The sequence below is a fragment of the Homarus americanus genome, unplaced genomic scaffold, assembly GCF_018991925.1.
Source record: "Homarus americanus isolate GMGI-L3 unplaced genomic scaffold, GMGI_Hamer_2.0 scaffold51859, whole genome shotgun sequence".
Taxonomy (NCBI): domain Eukaryota; kingdom Metazoa; phylum Arthropoda; class Malacostraca; order Decapoda; family Nephropidae; genus Homarus; species Homarus americanus.
This window is the reverse complement of record NW_024711292.1, coordinates 3,453,385-3,473,279: the sequence shown is the minus strand read 5'-3', so window position 1 is coordinate 3,473,279 and position 19,895 is coordinate 3,453,385. Positions and strand designations below refer to the sequence as shown.

Genomic DNA, 19,895 nt, shown 5'->3' with positions numbered 1-19,895 from the left:
TTTGTAAAAAACTAGGAGGGTTTATTCTGTAACCCTTAGGCATTATGTAACTGGAGGCAAGCTGAAGATCACACAGCCCTTCTGTGACCATTATTAGTCAAAACTGAAAGACAGGTGAAAATTTGCTCATAGAATATAGAGTAACAAATCATGATGCTGCACAGTTGTTTCTTTATCATCTTAAGTATCAGGTACAGTACTAGTGCTGCCAGGGTACCTCTTCCTGCCTTCCCTCACCAATGTGGTAGTGACGGGTTTGGGTATGCAAGCATGACGAGGAATTGTGACTGTGTGCTCCTACCATGACAAATGAACCAAGATAAATATTCCATGAAACATTACAAAGGCATATTATTTCCTCTTCCAGGTTCTATCATCACTTCTCTTGATATTATTCTTTATCCAGCACCACTCACCCTTACCTGCTCCCCTACCCTGTGACACCATTACACTTCCCCTAACCTCCCACTCACTGTAATGATTTCATTTTTTATTTTATTTCTGGGTGATTACCACATTACACTGTACCCACCTGTGCCAGATTTTTCCAGGGTTCAGACTCACAAGGGTTCATACAATGAATACTCCTGTTGACTGGGAATGTAAAGATGTACCTAACTCATTGATGAAAGTTAAAGCTCAATATTAACATCCAGAAATTAGGTAATGAAACTCTTATTTAACTGGATATATTCACTTAGTACCAGCTAAGATACTGTATTCAGGTATCACCCTTAGCCAGAGACACAAGTTCCCTACAGGGATAAGTTTAAGTGCCAGCAGTCTTGTGGATTACTATCGGTTTTAGAATGGAATCCTGTTTTTTTTCCCACTGGATTAAGAGCATCAAGTAACACTGTCAGCTCTATCACAGCATTTTGCTGGGAACATTACTGTTACAGTGGTAATGGTAGTACAATAGGTATTTCTATTATACTAATTATATTCTGTGCTATAAGCTTATTACACTAAAACTGTACAAAAAATAAATACTGTACATGCATTCATTATCGTATGAACTTACAATTTCATTATGAAGAAACTGCCGATCTATGTTATCATTGATATTAAAGATGGTGACTTCTAAAGGAGGTGGTGGGCCAACATAATCAGAATCAATCTGAAATTAACAATTTTATTAGAAGGTTATCACAACGGAGGAACGATCTTAATATCCCACATCATGATTAAGTCTGGACTAAGTGGTTCATATAGTAACCCATCACATTCATGTAGCCAAAACCCATTTAGCCCCAAGAACACAGGAGACTGCAACTACTTCACAAATGTCACTGTACATCTTTCTACTCAAACCAGACCTCTTAAAAGGGGTCTTGTAAACAGCAGCCAAAGGTTAATAAGTCATGAACCTACATCAGTTGTACACATCTCACATGATCATCACACAATACTATAATGTAATCATTAAAAATTAAAAAGTTAACACACACACACGATACATACAACTATATCATACAAAATTAATTCACTATACATTAACTGTGATGATATGGATAATTAACAGTCCATATTAATCAAGAGACATAAATCTAAACTACCTTAAAGCGAGGAACAGTAAGGTCCATAGTCTCTGGTCGAATCCATATTTTTGGTTTGCGTGGATCCCGGAGCACAACAGGAGGATAAGTGGGGTCTCCCTCTACGATACCCTCAAATCTGAATAACATAAGCAGTAGAGAACTCACGTAAGGTTGGTCAGTGTACAAGCATATGCCTGAAATTCCTATTACATACCCTGGACGTTTTGGGTAGGTAGACAGGGAAAATATTTTACTTTAAACATTTTTTACTATTTTGTATTCTATTTTTTACTGAGACATAGGTTGTGTGGATTCTGAGCATCTGATTTTGACATCTATAGAATCTTCACAATGATATTCTTTGAAGATTGGTGTAAAAGATCTGTGAGGGCCAAGACACGTTAGATTACTGTTATCCTTTTAGTGTCTACATTTGTCAGACAACACAGCCAGGACAGATGCAGTCATGTTTCTCTTGTACAGTGTCATGTAGTCTCATCAGATTCAAGATGGCCGATCCCATGTTTTAGGGAGAGTTCTTTATTGCACAACAAAATATGAAATAAACTTACACAGATCCTAAAAAAAAATGTTTAGAGTAGGCCAAAAAAACAAAGGGTTGGTCAGAATACTTGAAAGGCAGGTATATTTCATTTCAGTCTTAACCATAAACTATAAATAATGACTATTAATATTGCCACTCTTACCTATAAAGTTTATTGGCACCATTAACAAGCACTGGGTCAATGAGCAACTTGTAATTCCTCTTGGATGCATGTGGTGGAGGAGGTGCATGTTTCTGTGGTCCCCCGTGCTTTGTCGGATGATGAGATAAAGGCCGCTGCTCCATGGTATGGTGCCAGCCCCCTAGGAGGAAAGAATTTAACTTACAAGAGACAATACTGCACTTAAAAATAACAAATTACAGTACAGTATGTAAAAGGAGATTACGTGCACTGTATAATATAGTTGCTGACACATAAAAGTATAAATGTAATCCATAGATCCAGTAAAAATTAATGTTACATAATGCTGTAAAAAAATTACATACATGAACACCCTTTTCTATTCACATGTTTGATGTTTGTTAAAAAATACTTTACAACATAATAATAAAATAATACAGTACTGTAACTATAAAGTTAAACATAGTGAACCTTGATTATCATAAATCACAAAAAATTCGAGTACATGTACAGGACATATGGAGGCTTGACCCAAAGATCTCTTTTTATGGCTGAGCTCAGACTAAGGGACTCGCATGTTATAGCACTAACTCTATGGGTAGATACACCAGGCACATCCCAGGACTAATTTACTAATTACTATTGCTGTAGCTACTCCCTGTCACTACCAAGTTCATATGATGGATCTTCATGTGTATTGCCACACTCAGCATGTACCGTATCCACTGCACATTTGTCTGGATTGGCCATACAAGGTATTTGAGTTCTAAACTTCACTCCTAACCATTCGAGCAGAATACTGTGACTTCCTGTCCACTGGGAGGAAGGAACAAACCAAAATCTGAGCTCAACTATAAAATGGGGTTTCTGAATCAAAACTTCATTTATGACCTAAATTCCTCCCAAAGCACTTCACTGGGGGAGTTAGCTACACTAGTTTTCAATCTTTGCAATTTTCATTTATGGTAACTAAGCACAATGAAGCTCTACTGCATTATGCTGGGCAACGGGGTGACTAATGTCAAACTGATGACCCAATGCCTCTCGGAAATTAAATCTGGAGACCCCCTACGAGGGTATCAATTTTTTACAGTCCCATAAAGCCTAATCCATATGCTTTAAGTGCATGTGTGTCATGATCAAGTCCATACTGACACCAAAAAGTAGGTTATAAGTTATTAAAAGAAAAACCTTACCAACCAAGAGGAAACTTTGAATGTTTCCAAACAACTACAGGTACAAACAACTTCTCCCACTAGAAGTACAAAACTAGGGCAAAAAGTAATACAGTATTAGAAAATCCAGTCATGGGGTATAAAAAACTGAAGCACTGGATACTGTATAAAACTATTCCTCCCCACACACCTTCCTATTTAAACCCTGAGCAGGAACTTGGATAGGCTCTGGATAAAACAATAAGAAAAGGAGAGCAGGTCCTACTTGGCCAGGCAGACACTACCAAAGATGAAAAGGTAATCCCCAGAACCACTTCATCTTCTTCATTGCTAGGATATGGGAACAGATAAAGAGTATTTGCTTTCCTGGATGCCAATCCAAGGAAAATAGTTTCAGCCTTAAAAGAACGTTCCTGAGTGACAGATGAAATAAAGGCTGGCATTTGACAAAAAATTTTCAGACCAAATGGATTATCATTAATACAACTCCCAGCATAAACACACACACACAAAAAAAAAGACTAACATTTCATAGGGTCACACAGGATAACACTCTTCTCACATGCATCCAGGCCAAGCGGGACTCAAACCCTTAATATATTTGGTGAGATACGTACACTCCTGCTGTACCATAAGAGGCCGATAAATGAGGGAGCTACCCTGATATCCTGTTTTATAACTGAGCACAAATGTGACTCAGGTACCTGTATAGTCAACAGTATAAACTTAAAAGGTTATAAACAAATAGTGTTCAATAATGTGTGTGTACCCCGGGTCAGTGACGTACCCCAGGTGGAGTGCTAAACCACCTGCTCTACAATCTCATTCATTAACTAATGACAAATCTAAAACCTTTTTAAGCTTAAAAATTTATATATATATATATATATATATATATATATATATATATATATATATATATATATATATATATATATATATATATATATATATATATATATATATATATATATATATATATATATATATATGCTGATAACCACAAGGAAAGAAGAAAACACGAAGTTCCCAAGCGCTTTCGTGTAATTCACGAAAGCGCTTGGGAACTTCGTGTTTTCTTCTTTCCTTGTGGTTATCAGCATATACCTAGATCACGCGCACCTACAGTGATTTACTTGCATATATATATATATATATATATTTGTATGGATTTTCCAAATACACTGTAGCCACATTTTAGTTCCCATCATAAAATCACCATCTCTGCTCCCCCCCCCCCCAAAAGATGTGTTTTTTGGCACGGATGCTTCTATGAACAACAAATCAGTTGAAATCACTGACCTGTAACAAGAAAACCATAGCACATCTGTATAAGATGATTAGACTGTTTTCACAGCTAGAAGTCAATTCAACTGAAACTCAAGACTTGTGAAATGAATTACCTTTTGGGAGATATGTACAAACAGACAGCTGTAATACCTAGCCACTATGTGCACCTGTACAAGATTGTGAGATGTTATACAGGTCTGAAGTTATTTCTAGTGAAACTACGTATAGGACTTGTTAACTATACATTAATAAACTTTTGGTGAAGGATGTACAGCTGGTCAGACAAGAGTAACTCTATGTTCCCTTTATATTACTATATACTTATATAAGAATATTATTATTAACCCATTCCACACTATTTACTTCCCCCACGCCTCAAGCTCATTGTTTCGTGAATGTATTTTTTTAGTTTATAAAAAAAAAAATCTTCTAAATCTACAGTTTAACCCCACAAATATGGAAAAAAATTTGAAAAAAATTATGTAATTACCAGGTTGGCTGTGGCAGAGTGTGGAAAACGAAGATTGAGAAGCAGTTTGTTGTGACAGATCCATGCACTTACTCCCGGCCTTTCAGTCACTCGTGACTTTGGTCTTGATTTAGTTGTCGCTTAAATGGCTCCTGGTCCCATCTTTCCTTCCCTTGCCCCTTTTGCAATTACACAATATAAACAACTTGATGCCAAATCTATGCCTCTTGCCAGGTATGCATTGCTTGAACACTAAGCGGCCAAGTAAGAGCATAAGAGACTCATCAATCACAAGTTTCTGGTTCAGTTTGTACAAATATCTAAATTTCTCAAGCAATTTGTTCATGACTTCCCCGATCTTGTAAATTCTATCAGTGCCTGGTGGAGGAGATTGTTCAATATCCATGAAGTGTAAAAATTGACGAATATTATAATACAGTATGTCATCAGGCATATTACTTAAGAGAAAATTGGAGTTGACAGAATGATTATGTAGCCATTAATTATTCAGATAATTTTTTTCACGTTTCCCATTAGTATTGACAGTCCATAAAGCACACACATTTCTCCAACAGTTGTGTCATACCACCAGTGAGATTTGTGATGGAGACGGAGAACTTTGTGTCACAACATATCTCTCGTATTTGTTGGTTTTGTACACTATAAGTTGTTCCAATTCTTTATCCATATATTCCATGAAAAAATTTAATTCACTACTTTCTTCTGTTGCTGACACTCTGTCAATAAGATAACAGTTCGTATCATCAAAATTGTAGTCATTAGGGATGAAATCATCACCGTCAGTCCACACAAAAGGTTCAGGTACTGTAGTTGGTGAAGTGCTGTGGCTTGGTGTACCGTACCCTCTCCCTCCCACTCACCTACGCCAGTCATCACGCGCTCGCTGTGTGGGGTGGGGGAGTAGGAGGGGTGTCAACCTCACTGCTTCTATCACTATCATCTCTCTGTTCAGCATCACATGCAGTGATTTCGTAATCACCACCATCACGATCAACACTATCAATGTCACTGTCACTTATCACAACACGACGCCTCCCGTAAAATTTTCGTGGCGTGGTTGGTGGTGGGCAAAGCTTCACCCACCTCACTAACTTTTGGCCCACTCTCATCGTCAAGGCCTGTCACCATCTCATGTTGTCTATGACTGCACCTCAGCAATATCTCAAGCACTTAGAAGGACGATGAGGAAGTGAAAGTGCTATGAACAAACCAATTCTCAATGGCTCATGGGAGCATTAAAGCATCTTTTTGGTTTACGTAATAGCCACACCGCCTCTGTATCATGATCTACCTATACAATCAATGCAGACAGCAGCCTTGCCCCCACCCCCTCATTACCCCCCTAAGCACCAAGATTTAACTTGCACCTGATTGGCCCATGTAGCCTCCGAGCAGCCATTACAGGATGTGATCCCACCAATACAGTTCGAATTGATGGCACGAGAATTGGTGAATCATTTGCTGCCACGAGCGTGCTGGGCCATTAGCCATCCATGTCCTCCTCTGATGCCCTGAGCATGGAGTGGGTTAATAATAATATTAATAATGTAAAAAAAAATAAACAGAATTTACAGATCTTGCACATTACGGTATAAGTTCATCGATTTTGCCTTTTTTACTTAAATAGCACAGTGGCTCCTTCCCACGAGTCCAACACCTATAGCATTACCATGAATCCTCCTAGAATTCCTTTACCTAACCATCCTGGCTAATGTTAACCAAATTAACCTAATAACTCTTAACATAACTCAACCAATCTGCACTTTACTCCTTAAGTTAAATATCTTGTCTAGTGATACTCAAGAGACAATATCAAAGAGATTTCCTCCTACACACTTAAGCTTTGAATAATTAATCTACTTATTTGCTTCACTACACTAACGCCAGCAAAGAACTTTTCATTTTTATTTAATTTTCAGCAATTTGTGATGATGATGAACTCTGCTCAATCAAAACATAAAAGAATAAACTTCTCAGTGGTTTTTAAGTATCCTTCATTTTTTTCAACAATTTCTCTATGACACCGTAGACTTGAAGAGTTTAATACTGTAGTTACTGGAAATAAATATTGAAACATCCTGTGAATCCATTATTCTCCCGGCTTTCCCAATGTGGTCTTGATGTCTAGTTAAGCCATGACACATACAGTACAGTACATACATATATTATGGTTCTCAATTCTCCTCTCTGTAAGTCTGTAATGATACCTCATAAATATTTTGTTCCTCATTTTCCATTAATGTTACCATGTGTCATCCTTTCACCCTCTAAGACTCACTGAGATACATTACCCAAAGCAAAACCATTACAGCACATGACAATAACAAACGGTAATGTTGTTGTTGATGGTGACGAATAATATCTTGCCGGGTAATGACAAATACTTCATCATTTCTTGAAACCATCTGTCATATAGACCAATTCAATATCTGTGAAGTTTATCAAATTCTCCTTATACACGGTATAGGCCTAACTAAACTCTGTCAGATAACATTAACCAAATTTGTAAACATTCTACACCCCGAAACCCTTTTGTCAGTGTGGCCAACATGACACAGTAAACAGTACATATACCATTCATAAAATCATTTCATCATACATTCGACATACAGTACTAATACCTTAAGAAATCATTTATGGTCTTGAATATGATAATTACATCCAAAGATAATTGATTAACTCTAATATTGTACATTACGAGGAGTGACAACATATTAATAATAAAATCAGGATAACTGCAACACTGCCACCATGAAGTAACAGGTAAGCATATATTAACTTTGTTTATATTACATTAATTTATGTAATGTTATGTCTGTATTTCTTTTAGGGCATTTAATACACAGACAAACCTCCTAGATATCCTTAGGTATTCCTTTAAAGGGTAATTATAACAAAATAATAGTAGACACATCAAATTACCAGGTGTAAACAATGTAACTAAAGATACAATGACATGTCACCTAAGGAAGAAAACCAACAGACATAAAAGAACCTGGTGATATATAACTTTATCTCCCTAACAATAATAAATTAACTTAGGTGGAATAACAGCACTATAATGAATGTTCCTCACACCGGCCCTAATCCTACTCACTAACTCTCTCAAATATGGAACTTTAAACCTATATACGTAAAACTTGATCTAAAAAAATGTCAAATAACAATACCGAACAAAGAAGAGTATTATTATAAAACCTCATTAATATTATTTAACAAACCACTCAAAAAGTCTTGAATGTAGCGAGTGAGTCCATGTTATGGCTTTGGGCTCATATGAAGACTTCCATCATGTTAAACGAAATAATTCTCTTGCCAGGGTATCTAAGAACATGATAACTAAAAGGGAAACCACTTACCACGAGTCAGGGCTTACAACTTTACATAAAATGTTTGGTTTGCCATCTCACGCAGTCCATGTCCGATACAAAACACTTCCTAAGCTTGGTGAGCAGTCATCGTATAATAATAAAGTTGACATCTTCTATAATTACACTAAAAATATAACAAAACGCTGTCTAAATTATTTATATATAATAATAAATAATAAAATTTGAAATAGATTGTAATATTTTATTTGATACGAAAACGAGTATATTAAACACAAACCTAAACAATCATTCTTATTGGTTAGGGGAAATACGATGCACCAATCACATGCGAGGGTTGATGAGAGGGGTAGTGACGTCACCAAGTGGGAGGTCCTGGGTGAGGGGGGAGGTGAGAACTGGGGGAACCTCGGACTGAGAAGCACAAGCAAGTCCCTGGCTAAGAGCACATGGGGGGGCATTACTGACTCACCCGGGACTCACACCTCCAAGGTCTCGCTGGTTATCTCTTCTCAAAATCGCGTCTCTGTTTATTACCATCGACTATTTAACATCCTAATGGCTAATTCAACTGAGAGAGAAGATCATGAAATGGATATCAACTCCCCAGAACAAGCTGCAGAGATGGTATAAATTAGCTTTTTTTTTATATAGCCATTTTTTTTTCTTGTCTGTATTAAAATTAGTTGCTGTAAAATGTTGTTGTGAATTATTATAGGGTTATTAGGCCCGGTTAAGAGGGGGAAGTTGTTAGTAAATCAATACAGTATTAACCAGAGGGGGAATGAAGAGGGTCTTGTGGTATGCCCGAGGAATGATTTATAATTTTATACATACTCCACATTGACTCGTTGAGATTATCTATTTGTGATTTACTCAGGAATATTTACATTATATGGACCTAGCTATAGAAATCATCTAGTGACATGTATATTAATAGACATTTTTTTTTTTTAGATTTATTAACGTTTTCTGATAACGGATAATTTCAGGACATAATTTCCTTTGAATTTGGCCAATGTCCGTTCTATTTTACACAAGCCGAGTTGATGATGGTGAAATGGACAAACTTTACAGTATCGTCTCATTTGCCTTACAAGTTCCTAAGCTAAGGTTCACGTTATACCATGTAAATTTTGATGGTATTTTAAAACACAATTGAGGCCTGGCTGGCTATGTAAGGTCTGGTTAGCAGTATAGGGTGTGGGAATGGTAATATAGGCAAGTACAATATAAAGTTGAGTACAGTAACATCATATATGAAGGACTCTACCCTAATGCAACACTTGTAATGTTACAGAAAGGATCACAAAGTGAACCCCTTAACAGAAGATGCTATGGTGTTTTTGAGTGATACCTAAATGAGACAGACAGACTACCAGCAGGAGTCAGTGGGTCAGTCCTGCCAAATTCAGACATAATTGACAATTTAATTTCAACCCCCTTCACTATGGCGACACCACTCTTAATGTTCTAATGCCAGACGATTTTATTCAGCAGAGAGAGGGCCCGTACACAAGTGGTAAATATGCAGTGTTTTCACACCCAAAATTTTGTTGTTAAAAGTCTCTTCATAAAAAATATCAAGATAGTGTGGTGTGGGGAAAAGAATGGAGTAGATACCAAGCTTGTGGTTACCTTCCTGCAAAAGTCAAGAAGCCTGAGCACTGTGTAACAGCACCAGCATTTATCCTGCTTTCCTTACCCACAAGCTTAGTCAGATGCTAAGTACTTGGAACATATGCAGAATTCTATCCTGGAGAGCTTCCATTAACAGATGCTTAACTTTAATGGAATAAAACTTACACATGCCTGCTGGATCACGTGGAAAATTTTATAACAGAAAGTATTTCTTGCTAGCGGATCTTTCTGTCGGTGGTTCCCTACTAGCGGACAACAATAGTGCATTGTGGCCCATCAGCTAATTGGAGAGTTCACTAATTACTGGAACCGGTGCATGCCCAGTACTTGCCAACAGTGCGTAACAGAGACGTGACCGATAGCCAAAGCGGCTAACGAGCCGATCAGTGGTGAAGAGAATAAAAATAAAAGCAGGTAAACCACTGCCTCTGCACAGTGTCAAATGTAAACCCCTCTGAATTACAGTACAGTACTCTACAGGGGTAATGTCTGTTTTGGTTGGAACGAATCTAGGTTTGGTAATGTTCAGTGGTTCATTCCTGCCTAGACCATATATTTCATTTCTTGGAGCACACATGAACAGTGGCATACAGTACATACCGGTACTGCTTGTATTTACAAGTAAATTCATGGTACAGTAGTTTTCTCTTGCTTTTTCACAAGATTTACTCTCCATGCTGTGAAATAAACTTACTAATGGAGCACCTGAAGAATAAAACATTAATGTGGAGGTAACCTAAACATTTACTGACCGATAAAAGTTATAACAAATTAGGTTGAGTAAGAATTGGTCTCGTTCTAATGTGGTTTAGTCATCAGTGGCAGATTAAGAGACTTACTTGGGGATGGGAGTGAATACACCAGTGTACTGTACACTAATGAATAAAACAATTGGAAATCCCCAAAATCTTATTCATTCAATAAGGCACCTGAGTGAGCATTATCTGATCTATATTAAGACTTGTCACATAAGGTCATAACTCCTGTCACCTCACTTCTACAGCCTCTCAGCTTGGTGGTTCCATTGAAATGTTGACACGTTGATTCGAGCCGGGTTGGTGGCTTAAGGATACCATCTGGCCTAGAACTTTGCACCTGACAGGTTATTAATCCTGGTACACTGATGACCTCACTGGTTAAACGTGTATGGGGAGGCACATGAACATGAAAAATCCTGCTAATCTACACAGCCTGTTACAGACATTTTCTTTTACTAAATAATTTTTGTGCACCCTGTAGTGTATTTCTTGTTGGTGAGCAAATACTTTTAGCTTAGTTTAGGAAAGTTAATGATGTGTATTGTGCATTTATGAAATTTTATGTTCTTGGTGTTTTACTTACTGTATTATCAAACCCAGAGAGTTGTGGATGTTGGATAATAACACTCAATATTTTTATATAGTATTTTAAAATAATTTCATTTGAGAGACAAAAAGATAGACAGAAGAGGAATCACTTGTACGAGTAAATTTGATGTGTTCGTGTTCATGTGCTCAGACCAGTGATTGTGTTTGTTTACTCAGCAGGATGTGGCTGTTTCCCCAACTATGGTGAATCGGCTTGACACAACTCCCTGCCAGGTGGACAAACATCTGGATTTTGTTGTTGTTAACAAAAGTTAGTACTTGTGGATTTGTATTGCCTTTGTTTTTTATTAATCATTTACATAGCTTCTTGTTTGTGTTGTGCAGGTTTTAACTTTTAAACTACAGTACTGTACTGGTTATATTATTACAATACTGTATAAGTAATCTCTCCATTAGCCAGAATAATTGGTGCCAAGCGGTTCTGGGTTTGAGAGATTTCTGGGTACCGTACCTGTATTGAAAATATTGCACATCTCCGGAATTTTTCTGGGCACTAATGATTTTTTCCGCATCAGACTGTAGTTGGACAGGCACTGAGCTGTATTTATTTGTGCAGACACTTACAATATACAGTACTGTATTGTAAATAAACAAAATATACCACTGTGTCCACTATACTGTACTCGCCAGCAGATGCTGTCATCTCAAGCTTGTGATACAGGTAGGCCAAATGGTGATATGATACTACAAGATGGCCTGCCTTTGTCCTGTACCATCGACTGTAGCAGGTGTTGCTAACTGTCTCTCTCCTCTCCCTCCATGAAGGAGGGATTGTACACACACTATACTGAACATAGACCCTCAACACAGTAGGCATACACTGTCCACTCTGCTATGTACAGTACTGTACATGTACACTCACTAAAAGATTATTCTGCACCTTTACGGGGTTATACAATATGACACACCAGACCAAGAAATCTAATAGCATTCACCATGGCTTCTGTCGCAGTGATCGTTGCCGATGGTTTCAGAGCCAAGGGTGCAGAATATTTCTATTGTGAGTGTACATACAGTACATTCACACTTACTAGATGCACAGTACAGTATAGGATTCATAACTGTAATCACTTTTTATGTCTTTGAGATTGCTTTAACGGCTTTCTTGGCTGATTATATCCTGGTACAGTAATGTACAGTACTGCTCCACACATCATACATGAAAAATGTGAAAATAGTAGTGAGCTTGCAAACAGGCTTGTACAAATGGCAGCAGACAGTGAGCTAAGAGGAGATTGGCTGCAAGATACATTTGCTTATCATAGGCATCCCATGCAGTCACAGAACTCATGAGTACTCTGAACCTATCCATCCACATGCTTGAAGATTCATTTGAATGCCCAGAGCAGAGATTTTTTTCCTAGAATTTCTCAGAATGCTCACAAAAAATTCAAGGCAATGGAGAGTTCTGGCTAACAGAAAGATTACTGTACTTGGGATTATTATACAGTACAGTACTACACATAATAGTTATAAATTATTTACATAGCTCCTTGTAATTTTATATACTGTACTATCTTTAGTCTTGTTATGATTAATATACACTGATTTAACTTTGTGTAGATGTGAATGGAGTGAAGATTATGAACAGATTTATTAGTTTTTCCCAGTGCATTCATAATTATATTTCTCTTTGATCCAGATGGGCACCTTCTCATGGGAAGTAGTAATCTGAATGGTCGGTACTGGGGAGGATCCCTTTGGTATTACGATGATGCTGCACTTGCCCCGAACGTGGAAAAATGTCTTGTTGGATATGAAGTTGGCTCGGGTGTTGCTGATGGAGTATTTCTTGATGACGAAAAAACAATTCTAATCGGACAAGTAAGAAATTGTGCTTATTAACATTCCATATTCCCTACTTGTGCATTTTTTCCCCTTTACGCTGTAGGGTGGCTGGAATCGAGAGAAAATGCAGTACAGTTTTTCTATTCATTGATGTCATTGTCTTTTATATGGTAGTTGCTGCAACAGGTGTCCAACCATAGTGTCTTGGTTGTTGGGGTCCCAAGATTTAAAATACTGTTTCATCCCTGTTACCCTTACAACTTAATATCACACACCAGCTTCAGTCATTTCCAAATATTTCTTATGTCTTTTCCATCCAGTCTTTAAATATATATATATATATATGTGTGTGTGTGTGTGTGTGTGTGTGTGTGTGAGAGACCTAAAAGATACCCTTTCATTTCTCTCTGGCTGATGTTCATTTCCACAAGTCCACAAGTACAGTACATATTTCACATTCATATAATAACTGCATCTGGGTAGCAAATCTGATTGTATACACTGTTCTTTTCATATTACTGTTTTAATATACTGGATATTTTTTTAGAATGTTGAAATATGACTTTTATTGTCGAGTTATGTACAGTGTAAGGAAATGTACATTTTTTCAGGGTATTGGCTGATTTGAGAGTAGAGGATTCAGTACTCATGAAATATTTCTCAATGTAATAAATGTCATCGCTTGTTTGAATATAAACTAACAGCTTATTTCAGGACTGTGGCTCTGTAGAATTCTTGAAAATATCAACCGAGGAGAACGAAACTATGATGTTAAGCGTTTGTCGTGTGGAGGAGCACCTCGATGCCATTACCTGCGTGAAGGTCACATGCAATAGAAAAACTGCTCTGACTGGATCTGCAGATATGAGGTGATTTGAAACAATGGTAATGGATATATAAAGTAGTAGTACTGAAGGGGCTATACAGTACGGTGAAACCTCCATATAATGTAATTCTTTCTCCATGGAAACAGTAACTGGGGGGGGGGGGTCACATCTAACACCCTCATTATGAAAGACTTTTATCTCAATATAGTTCATAAGATGGTGGTTTTATATCTAATGGACCCAAGGTATAACAGACTTTCATCTCAATACAGGTATACTGTTCTGTAGTTCGTTAGATGGAGGTTTTATGTCTAACAGACCCTCGATATAATGGACTTTCCTCTTCATATAGAGTCCATTAAATAGAATGTTTCACTATGTGTTAATTCTCACATGGAGGGTTTCATGAGGAATATGGCAGTAGTAAGTTGATAAAAGAATTGAAGAAAGCAAATATAATGTACAGATAATTAACAAAGACTTAAGGAAAAATGGACAAAATTTTATAGGAAAGATATGGGTTAGAATTATAAATGTTCAAGCAGGATTTTTTGTTATGTATCTGTTTTAATGTTTGTTTTATGAGTTGTGTCTGGATGAAATGGATTTTTTTTAAGGAGGTAAAGTTTACATAATTTAGGTTGAGTAATGTTATTATAGCGTTGAAGAAAATGTATATAAGAACAGTTTTGACATAGGGAAAGAAGTCTGTGTAGGGGAAAAGCAAACAAACTAGGGAAGAAATCGGTTTGTTTGTAAGAGTCACGCTAATGTTAACGAAAAGATGGAATTTTGTAAGCAACTGCAGTACGTAAGATAATTTATGTGTACCCAATACCATCAAATAAATGTAGAAAATTGCGTACTCATAATTTTTTATTGGGGCTTTGATTAACATTTATTATTTTTAGGTTTAAAATGTATTTGTTTCAGATGATTTCTTTTTTGTTTCCAGCGTAAGAACATGGGATTGCGAAACATCAGTTGTTAGCCGCCTTCTGTCACCAGCACACTCCCAGCAGGTGACTGGGGTTTCTCCTCATCCATCAAATGACCAACTATTTCTCTCTTCTGGAATGGATGGGAATGTTCTCCTTTGGGATTTAAGATGCCAGAAGCCTGCCTCTTGTAAGCCTATACTGTATACTACAGTCAAACAGCCTTCATACACAACTGTGTAGTTTATAATTTTAATGCCAGATGAAGTTGGAGATAAAACAATATCTTTGTGGTGTAAAGTTGTCTAATGAACACACTGAATAAAGAAACAACACAAATACCTCACTCTAACCTCAACTTATTGAGTAGTAATAATTCTCTAATGTTAATTTCTGTTTGCTCTGCAGGTGTATATCGTGATTGGGATGACAAGCCAGAATGTATAACATGGATAAGCAATGGAAATCCTGGCAGCTCTGGGGAAGATCATTTCTTGATAGGCCTACAGAGTGGAAATGTTGCCCTGCGGTGTACAACAAATTTGAACCACAGCATTAATACATTTCAAGCTTTTAATAGACCACTCTACAGACTAATGGCAAATCCAACCAGGTATGATTTTAAACATAAACTATTAAGTATATGGTACTGTACTTGAAAAGCAATAACATGGGTTATCTTGTCTTCCTTGCAAATAATTAAATGCATTAGCAATAAGTGTTGCCTGTTCGCCATATCCTAAGTCGAGTTTGGGTCATATAAAATACCCCCCAAAAAGGGAATCGTCAATAATCAAGACTGTCTGCTTTATATATTCAAAACCTAGATTGTATCCATAGCACCACCTGTCACTGTCAAGGAGCTTCAATTTTTATCTTTGTGGTCATGTTATTATGGCCAGTTCTATTACTCTTGGTCTTAGTTTTAATAAGTTTTAGCTCGTGATTAGAAGCAAGGTGAGCTTTTGCAGTGAATCTACATCTGTCAAATCAAATATCTGTTTTTTTTTTGCTTGTCAGTCTGTCGTTATTTATTTATTCTGAATTTCTGGAGTGATTATCCATTTGATGCCCCACCCCCTTTTTTTTTTTATTCAGAAACAACAAAAGCGGTACATATTCAAGTACAAGTATAGATACTGTACACTGATTTCAGAATAACTGTGTACAAACTCACCTTGGGATCAGTGTATAAACAGAAGAAAAAAATCATGACTTGTTTAGATTAAATTACATATACAGTACAGTACTGTATAGAGAAATGATGCTTGAAGCATTTTGGATTTGGATTACTATGGAGGGATTAATTTATCAAGGTACATATCATGAGAGAGGGGGAAGAGAGATTTTAATATGCAGAACTTATTGTGATGCACAGTACTGGGAGAATGAGATGAGGAGACGAGTGGGTGAACGATTTATGAAGCATTATACTTGTACCGTAATCTGTGAAATTTTATGATTAACTTTATACAATACCCTACACACTTTTCTTGTAAACTAAGGATAGCAATGTGTGTGTGTGCAGTGTTTTTATTTTTTAAAGGCATTTCTAGTTATTTTGTACTGTATAATTCTCTCTCGACTGTTTCATCCCAGTCTTTAGGTTTCTGCTTTGCTACATCTACTAAATATGTATAGGAGTGGGTAGAGAAAGTGAATAGGTAAATAAAAAGATTAAATAATGTGTGTGGCATTGCATGTTGCTTGATGATAATTTTTTCTTTGTTTACTCTTTTCAGACCATCCCAAGTGGCTGTGTGTGCAAATGACAGTAAAGTTGTGGTTATTGATATTGAAAATGAAGAAATAAAACATAGGTAAGAAGAAGCCTGTATCCTTTTTTTTTTATAAGGTACAGTACTTAAAAATTCATAAATATCTGTTGCACAATCAGCAGAGATGTGTCAAGATATAATGTTTGGATAAGTTACAGGCAAGAGAAGGCAAATAAATTAAGATAGTGTGGTTGTAATGATATAGTGTTATGTAAGATAAATCAATTGATATTGGGATAATTTTCCAGGTACGAGGATGACCGCCACAGCGACTTTGTCCGAGGACTAACCTGGACAGATTCCACGTCTCTCGTTACATGCGGATGGGATAAATCAGTCTACATTCATCAGTTATAAAACCATCTTTCACCTGCATTATGTTAAGAGAAGTATAATTTATGTTTACTACTTTCCCATGAAGGAAGGCTTCATACTGGTATGTACTGTATCTCTCTTAAGGTGTACTGTAATAACCACCTAAAAAATTTTGGGATGGATGTTTGACACTCACAATATGGAAAGTGAAGTGATACTCAGGATCATATGTATCTGCGTTTATGAAGATACAATTTCACACAATGAAGTGTAATACAAAAAGATACCCGGTGTGTACTGGTATGAAACATTTAATACACTAATGAATCGCTTGAAACAATAGATTGGCCTGCAACCAATTTCAGATTTGAAATTAGTTTGTTGAACAATGGAAGATATAAATGGTTATAGTACTGCTGTGTTATGCACTATACAGTATTGTACTTTATTCTTTCATACCAAGCTAAATTGTTTTTGTACTATTAAAGAGGAATTTCTCATAATCATGCATACATTTATTAAAAAAGTCACTTGATTACCTAGTCTGATTTATTTAAACCATATCTTATCTTAAGCACAAGGACCCCAGTGAAGTGATTTATTCTGAACCTGAACTATAGTAATATCCTCGTTAACCTGAACAATTGGTGCAGAGCACTTCCAGAAATGAGAGATTTCCGGGTAACGAGAGGACTCTCTCAAAGCAGTTAAAAATTTCCTCGTCCCCGGAATTTTCCAGGTAATTGAAATTTTTCTCAGAATTTCCAGAAAATGCACCTGATTTTCATCTCTCAAACCCAGAAAAACACTACATCCCCGGAATTTTCCTGGTATCAGAAATTTTTTCTCGGTATTTTGAGAAAATTTCAATTCCGGCTATCGGAGAGTTCCGGGTTTGAGGGATTCCGGCTAACGGAGATATTACTGTACTATATCAAAATTTTCTCAATCATACTGTAGAACCCTGTGTAGTGCAAGTCACTGTCCTGTAATACAGTATAGAAAACTGCTATATCCTATGTGAAGTCTTAAATAAATGGGAATAATTACATTACTAAAGCCTATTTTGACCATTGTGCTTCTTCCAAATACTGTATTAATAGAAATATGTTATGGTAGACAAGCCTTAGAAATATAATAATACTTTTCACAATAAAATTATAAGACTATTCTACTCAGTTGTTGGTGGTGATAGAGACTCAAGGTGACAGGAGAAGGGAGTCATACCCTGGTAGAAAATCTGTCAACAATTATGTGGAAACACTGTCTAGTTTTCCATACTTATTAATACCTTACCCAGCGGAAGGGAAATTCTGAGTCTTTAATTTAGTATATGTACCGGTATATAAAAAGAGCAATCCTCACTGGGAATAGTACAAAAATATTTAATCCCCAGTGTGATTACCAATTAACAGTGCATATGGGAAGTAGAACAACATTACTGGCATCCCTTGCTTAACTTCACTAAATGTAGTAACATTCATTATAACTTAGTTCATGAGTCACTATTATGGAGTAGTAAGTGTGTGCAAATAAACTAAAGAAAAAACTAATGAGATAATCTGACAGCAAAGATGAAGATTTTATATCTGCTGTATAACCAACACTTCCTTTAACATTTGAACTACTGACTTATCTATTGTCTCTACAGGTGTTGTTAATATGACAGTAGAAATACAAGCTTATATATCATAGTTTACCTTATTACTTGGTTCAAGATTAATGCAGTGGTCAGACATGTAACAAGGCAATGCAAACTTATTTCATCTGGTAAAAAATATTCTCATAATAGTAAACCAGATATTGCAGTATCCTATGAGGGAAGACAGCAGATGCATACCAGAAGTAAAACTGTCATTCAAGTACTGAGCTTAAGCAGTGATCCTTCAAACTAATGCTGAAGATGGCATCAAAATTGCAAATTGAGTTGTTGCCAGAAAGTGTACCCGAGAGAAATCAAATGGCATTCAGTCTGATTAATTACGAACTCGGAAGATCAATTGTCTTAGAGTTCAATAAATTTCACTGTATTGCAAGAATAGTTCATGTCCACTGTCTTTCATTTCTTTTAATCTAATGATAATAGTTCAGCAGTGTAACTCGGTTGTCTGGCTCGGGACAAATTGGTAACTGTAATGTTAATCACCCTGAGATATTGATTTTGTGATTCATGTGGAAGCCATTACTCTGAAGGGTACTGGATAAGTTACCAAATTCAACAAAAGCTGAGAAACACAATATATCATTGCATACCTGTGGGCCTAAGTGTTAATGGGAAAAAAGGTTGTAACAGTTAGCACTAGTTTGGCCAGGCAGTGAATGGTAGGGATCTCTGTCTTCCTTAACCTACACAGTAACTGACCAAGGCTTGGTAGTCTTGTGAGTTGGCAGTTTTACCTGAAGTAAAATAAAAAACAGATTAATTTGGTAAAACACATACACAAACAAAAAGCCTATATCATAAATATACCACCCATATAACACAGGACATACAATCATATTTATTGTACATTCACCAGAACCAAACATAAATATTTCCTGCACACACACAGACATACAGTCCACTCAATTCATATACATATACTGTACAGTACACAACCTCATTCACACATACACACCTCAGAGCAATAAAATCTTAACTTCTGAGGTCAGTCAACCTATATCTAGTGTCAGGTGAACCCCCTTCCCTTGAACAATCTTGGATCCACTTTTACACACAAACATAGACAA

The 19,895-nt window shown here is 36.6% G+C and overlaps 3 protein-coding genes across 5 annotated transcripts in view; 1 reads left to right on the top strand and 2 right to left on the bottom strand.

Moving 5' to 3' along the window:
• The window catches only part of LOC121873314 (histone-lysine N-methyltransferase SETD1-like), a 36,637-nt gene extending 28,017 nt beyond the window's left edge, over positions 1-8,620 (bottom strand). For both annotated transcript variants that reach the window (XM_042376863.1, XM_042376937.1), the window contains exons 1-4: positions 8,542-8,620; positions 2,249-2,408; positions 1,560-1,677; positions 1,025-1,120 (exon numbers count right to left, since the gene is read on the bottom strand). In XM_042376863.1, coding sequence (XP_042232797.1) covers positions 1,025-1,120; positions 1,560-1,677; positions 2,249-2,391 — 357 coding nt within the window. In that variant the 5' untranslated portion in view covers positions 2,392-2,408; positions 8,542-8,620. The remainder of the gene's footprint in view (positions 1-1,024; positions 1,121-1,559; positions 1,678-2,248; positions 2,409-8,541) is intronic.
• A 282-nt stretch (positions 8,621-8,902) lies between these two features.
• LOC121873223 (methylosome protein 50-like) lies at positions 8,903-17,703 on the top strand. 2 transcript variants are annotated; one of them, XM_042376730.1, is made up of 8 exons: positions 8,903-9,138; positions 11,679-11,769; positions 13,162-13,343; positions 14,022-14,176; positions 15,090-15,262; positions 15,481-15,685; positions 16,815-16,892; positions 17,099-17,703. In XM_042376730.1, exons 1-8 carry the CDS (start codon positions 9,070-9,072, stop codon positions 17,205-17,207), a joined length of 1,062 nt encoding a protein of 353 aa, XP_042232664.1. In that variant the 5' UTR covers positions 8,903-9,069; the 3' UTR covers positions 17,208-17,703. The 2 variants fall into 2 exon arrangements, with proteins under 2 accessions (XP_042232664.1, XP_042232572.1); XM_042376638.1 differs by having other exon boundaries at positions 11,676-11,769.
• LOC121873153 (xanthine dehydrogenase/oxidase-like) overlaps positions 17,390-19,895 on the bottom strand; it is a 23,245-nt gene continuing 20,739 nt past the window's right edge. Inside the window, exon 23 of the mRNA XM_042376508.1 lies at positions 17,390-19,562. Within this exon, the coding sequence (XP_042232442.1) occupies positions 19,512-19,562 (51 nt within the window). The 3' untranslated portion in view covers positions 17,390-19,511. The remainder of the gene's footprint in view (positions 19,563-19,895) is intronic.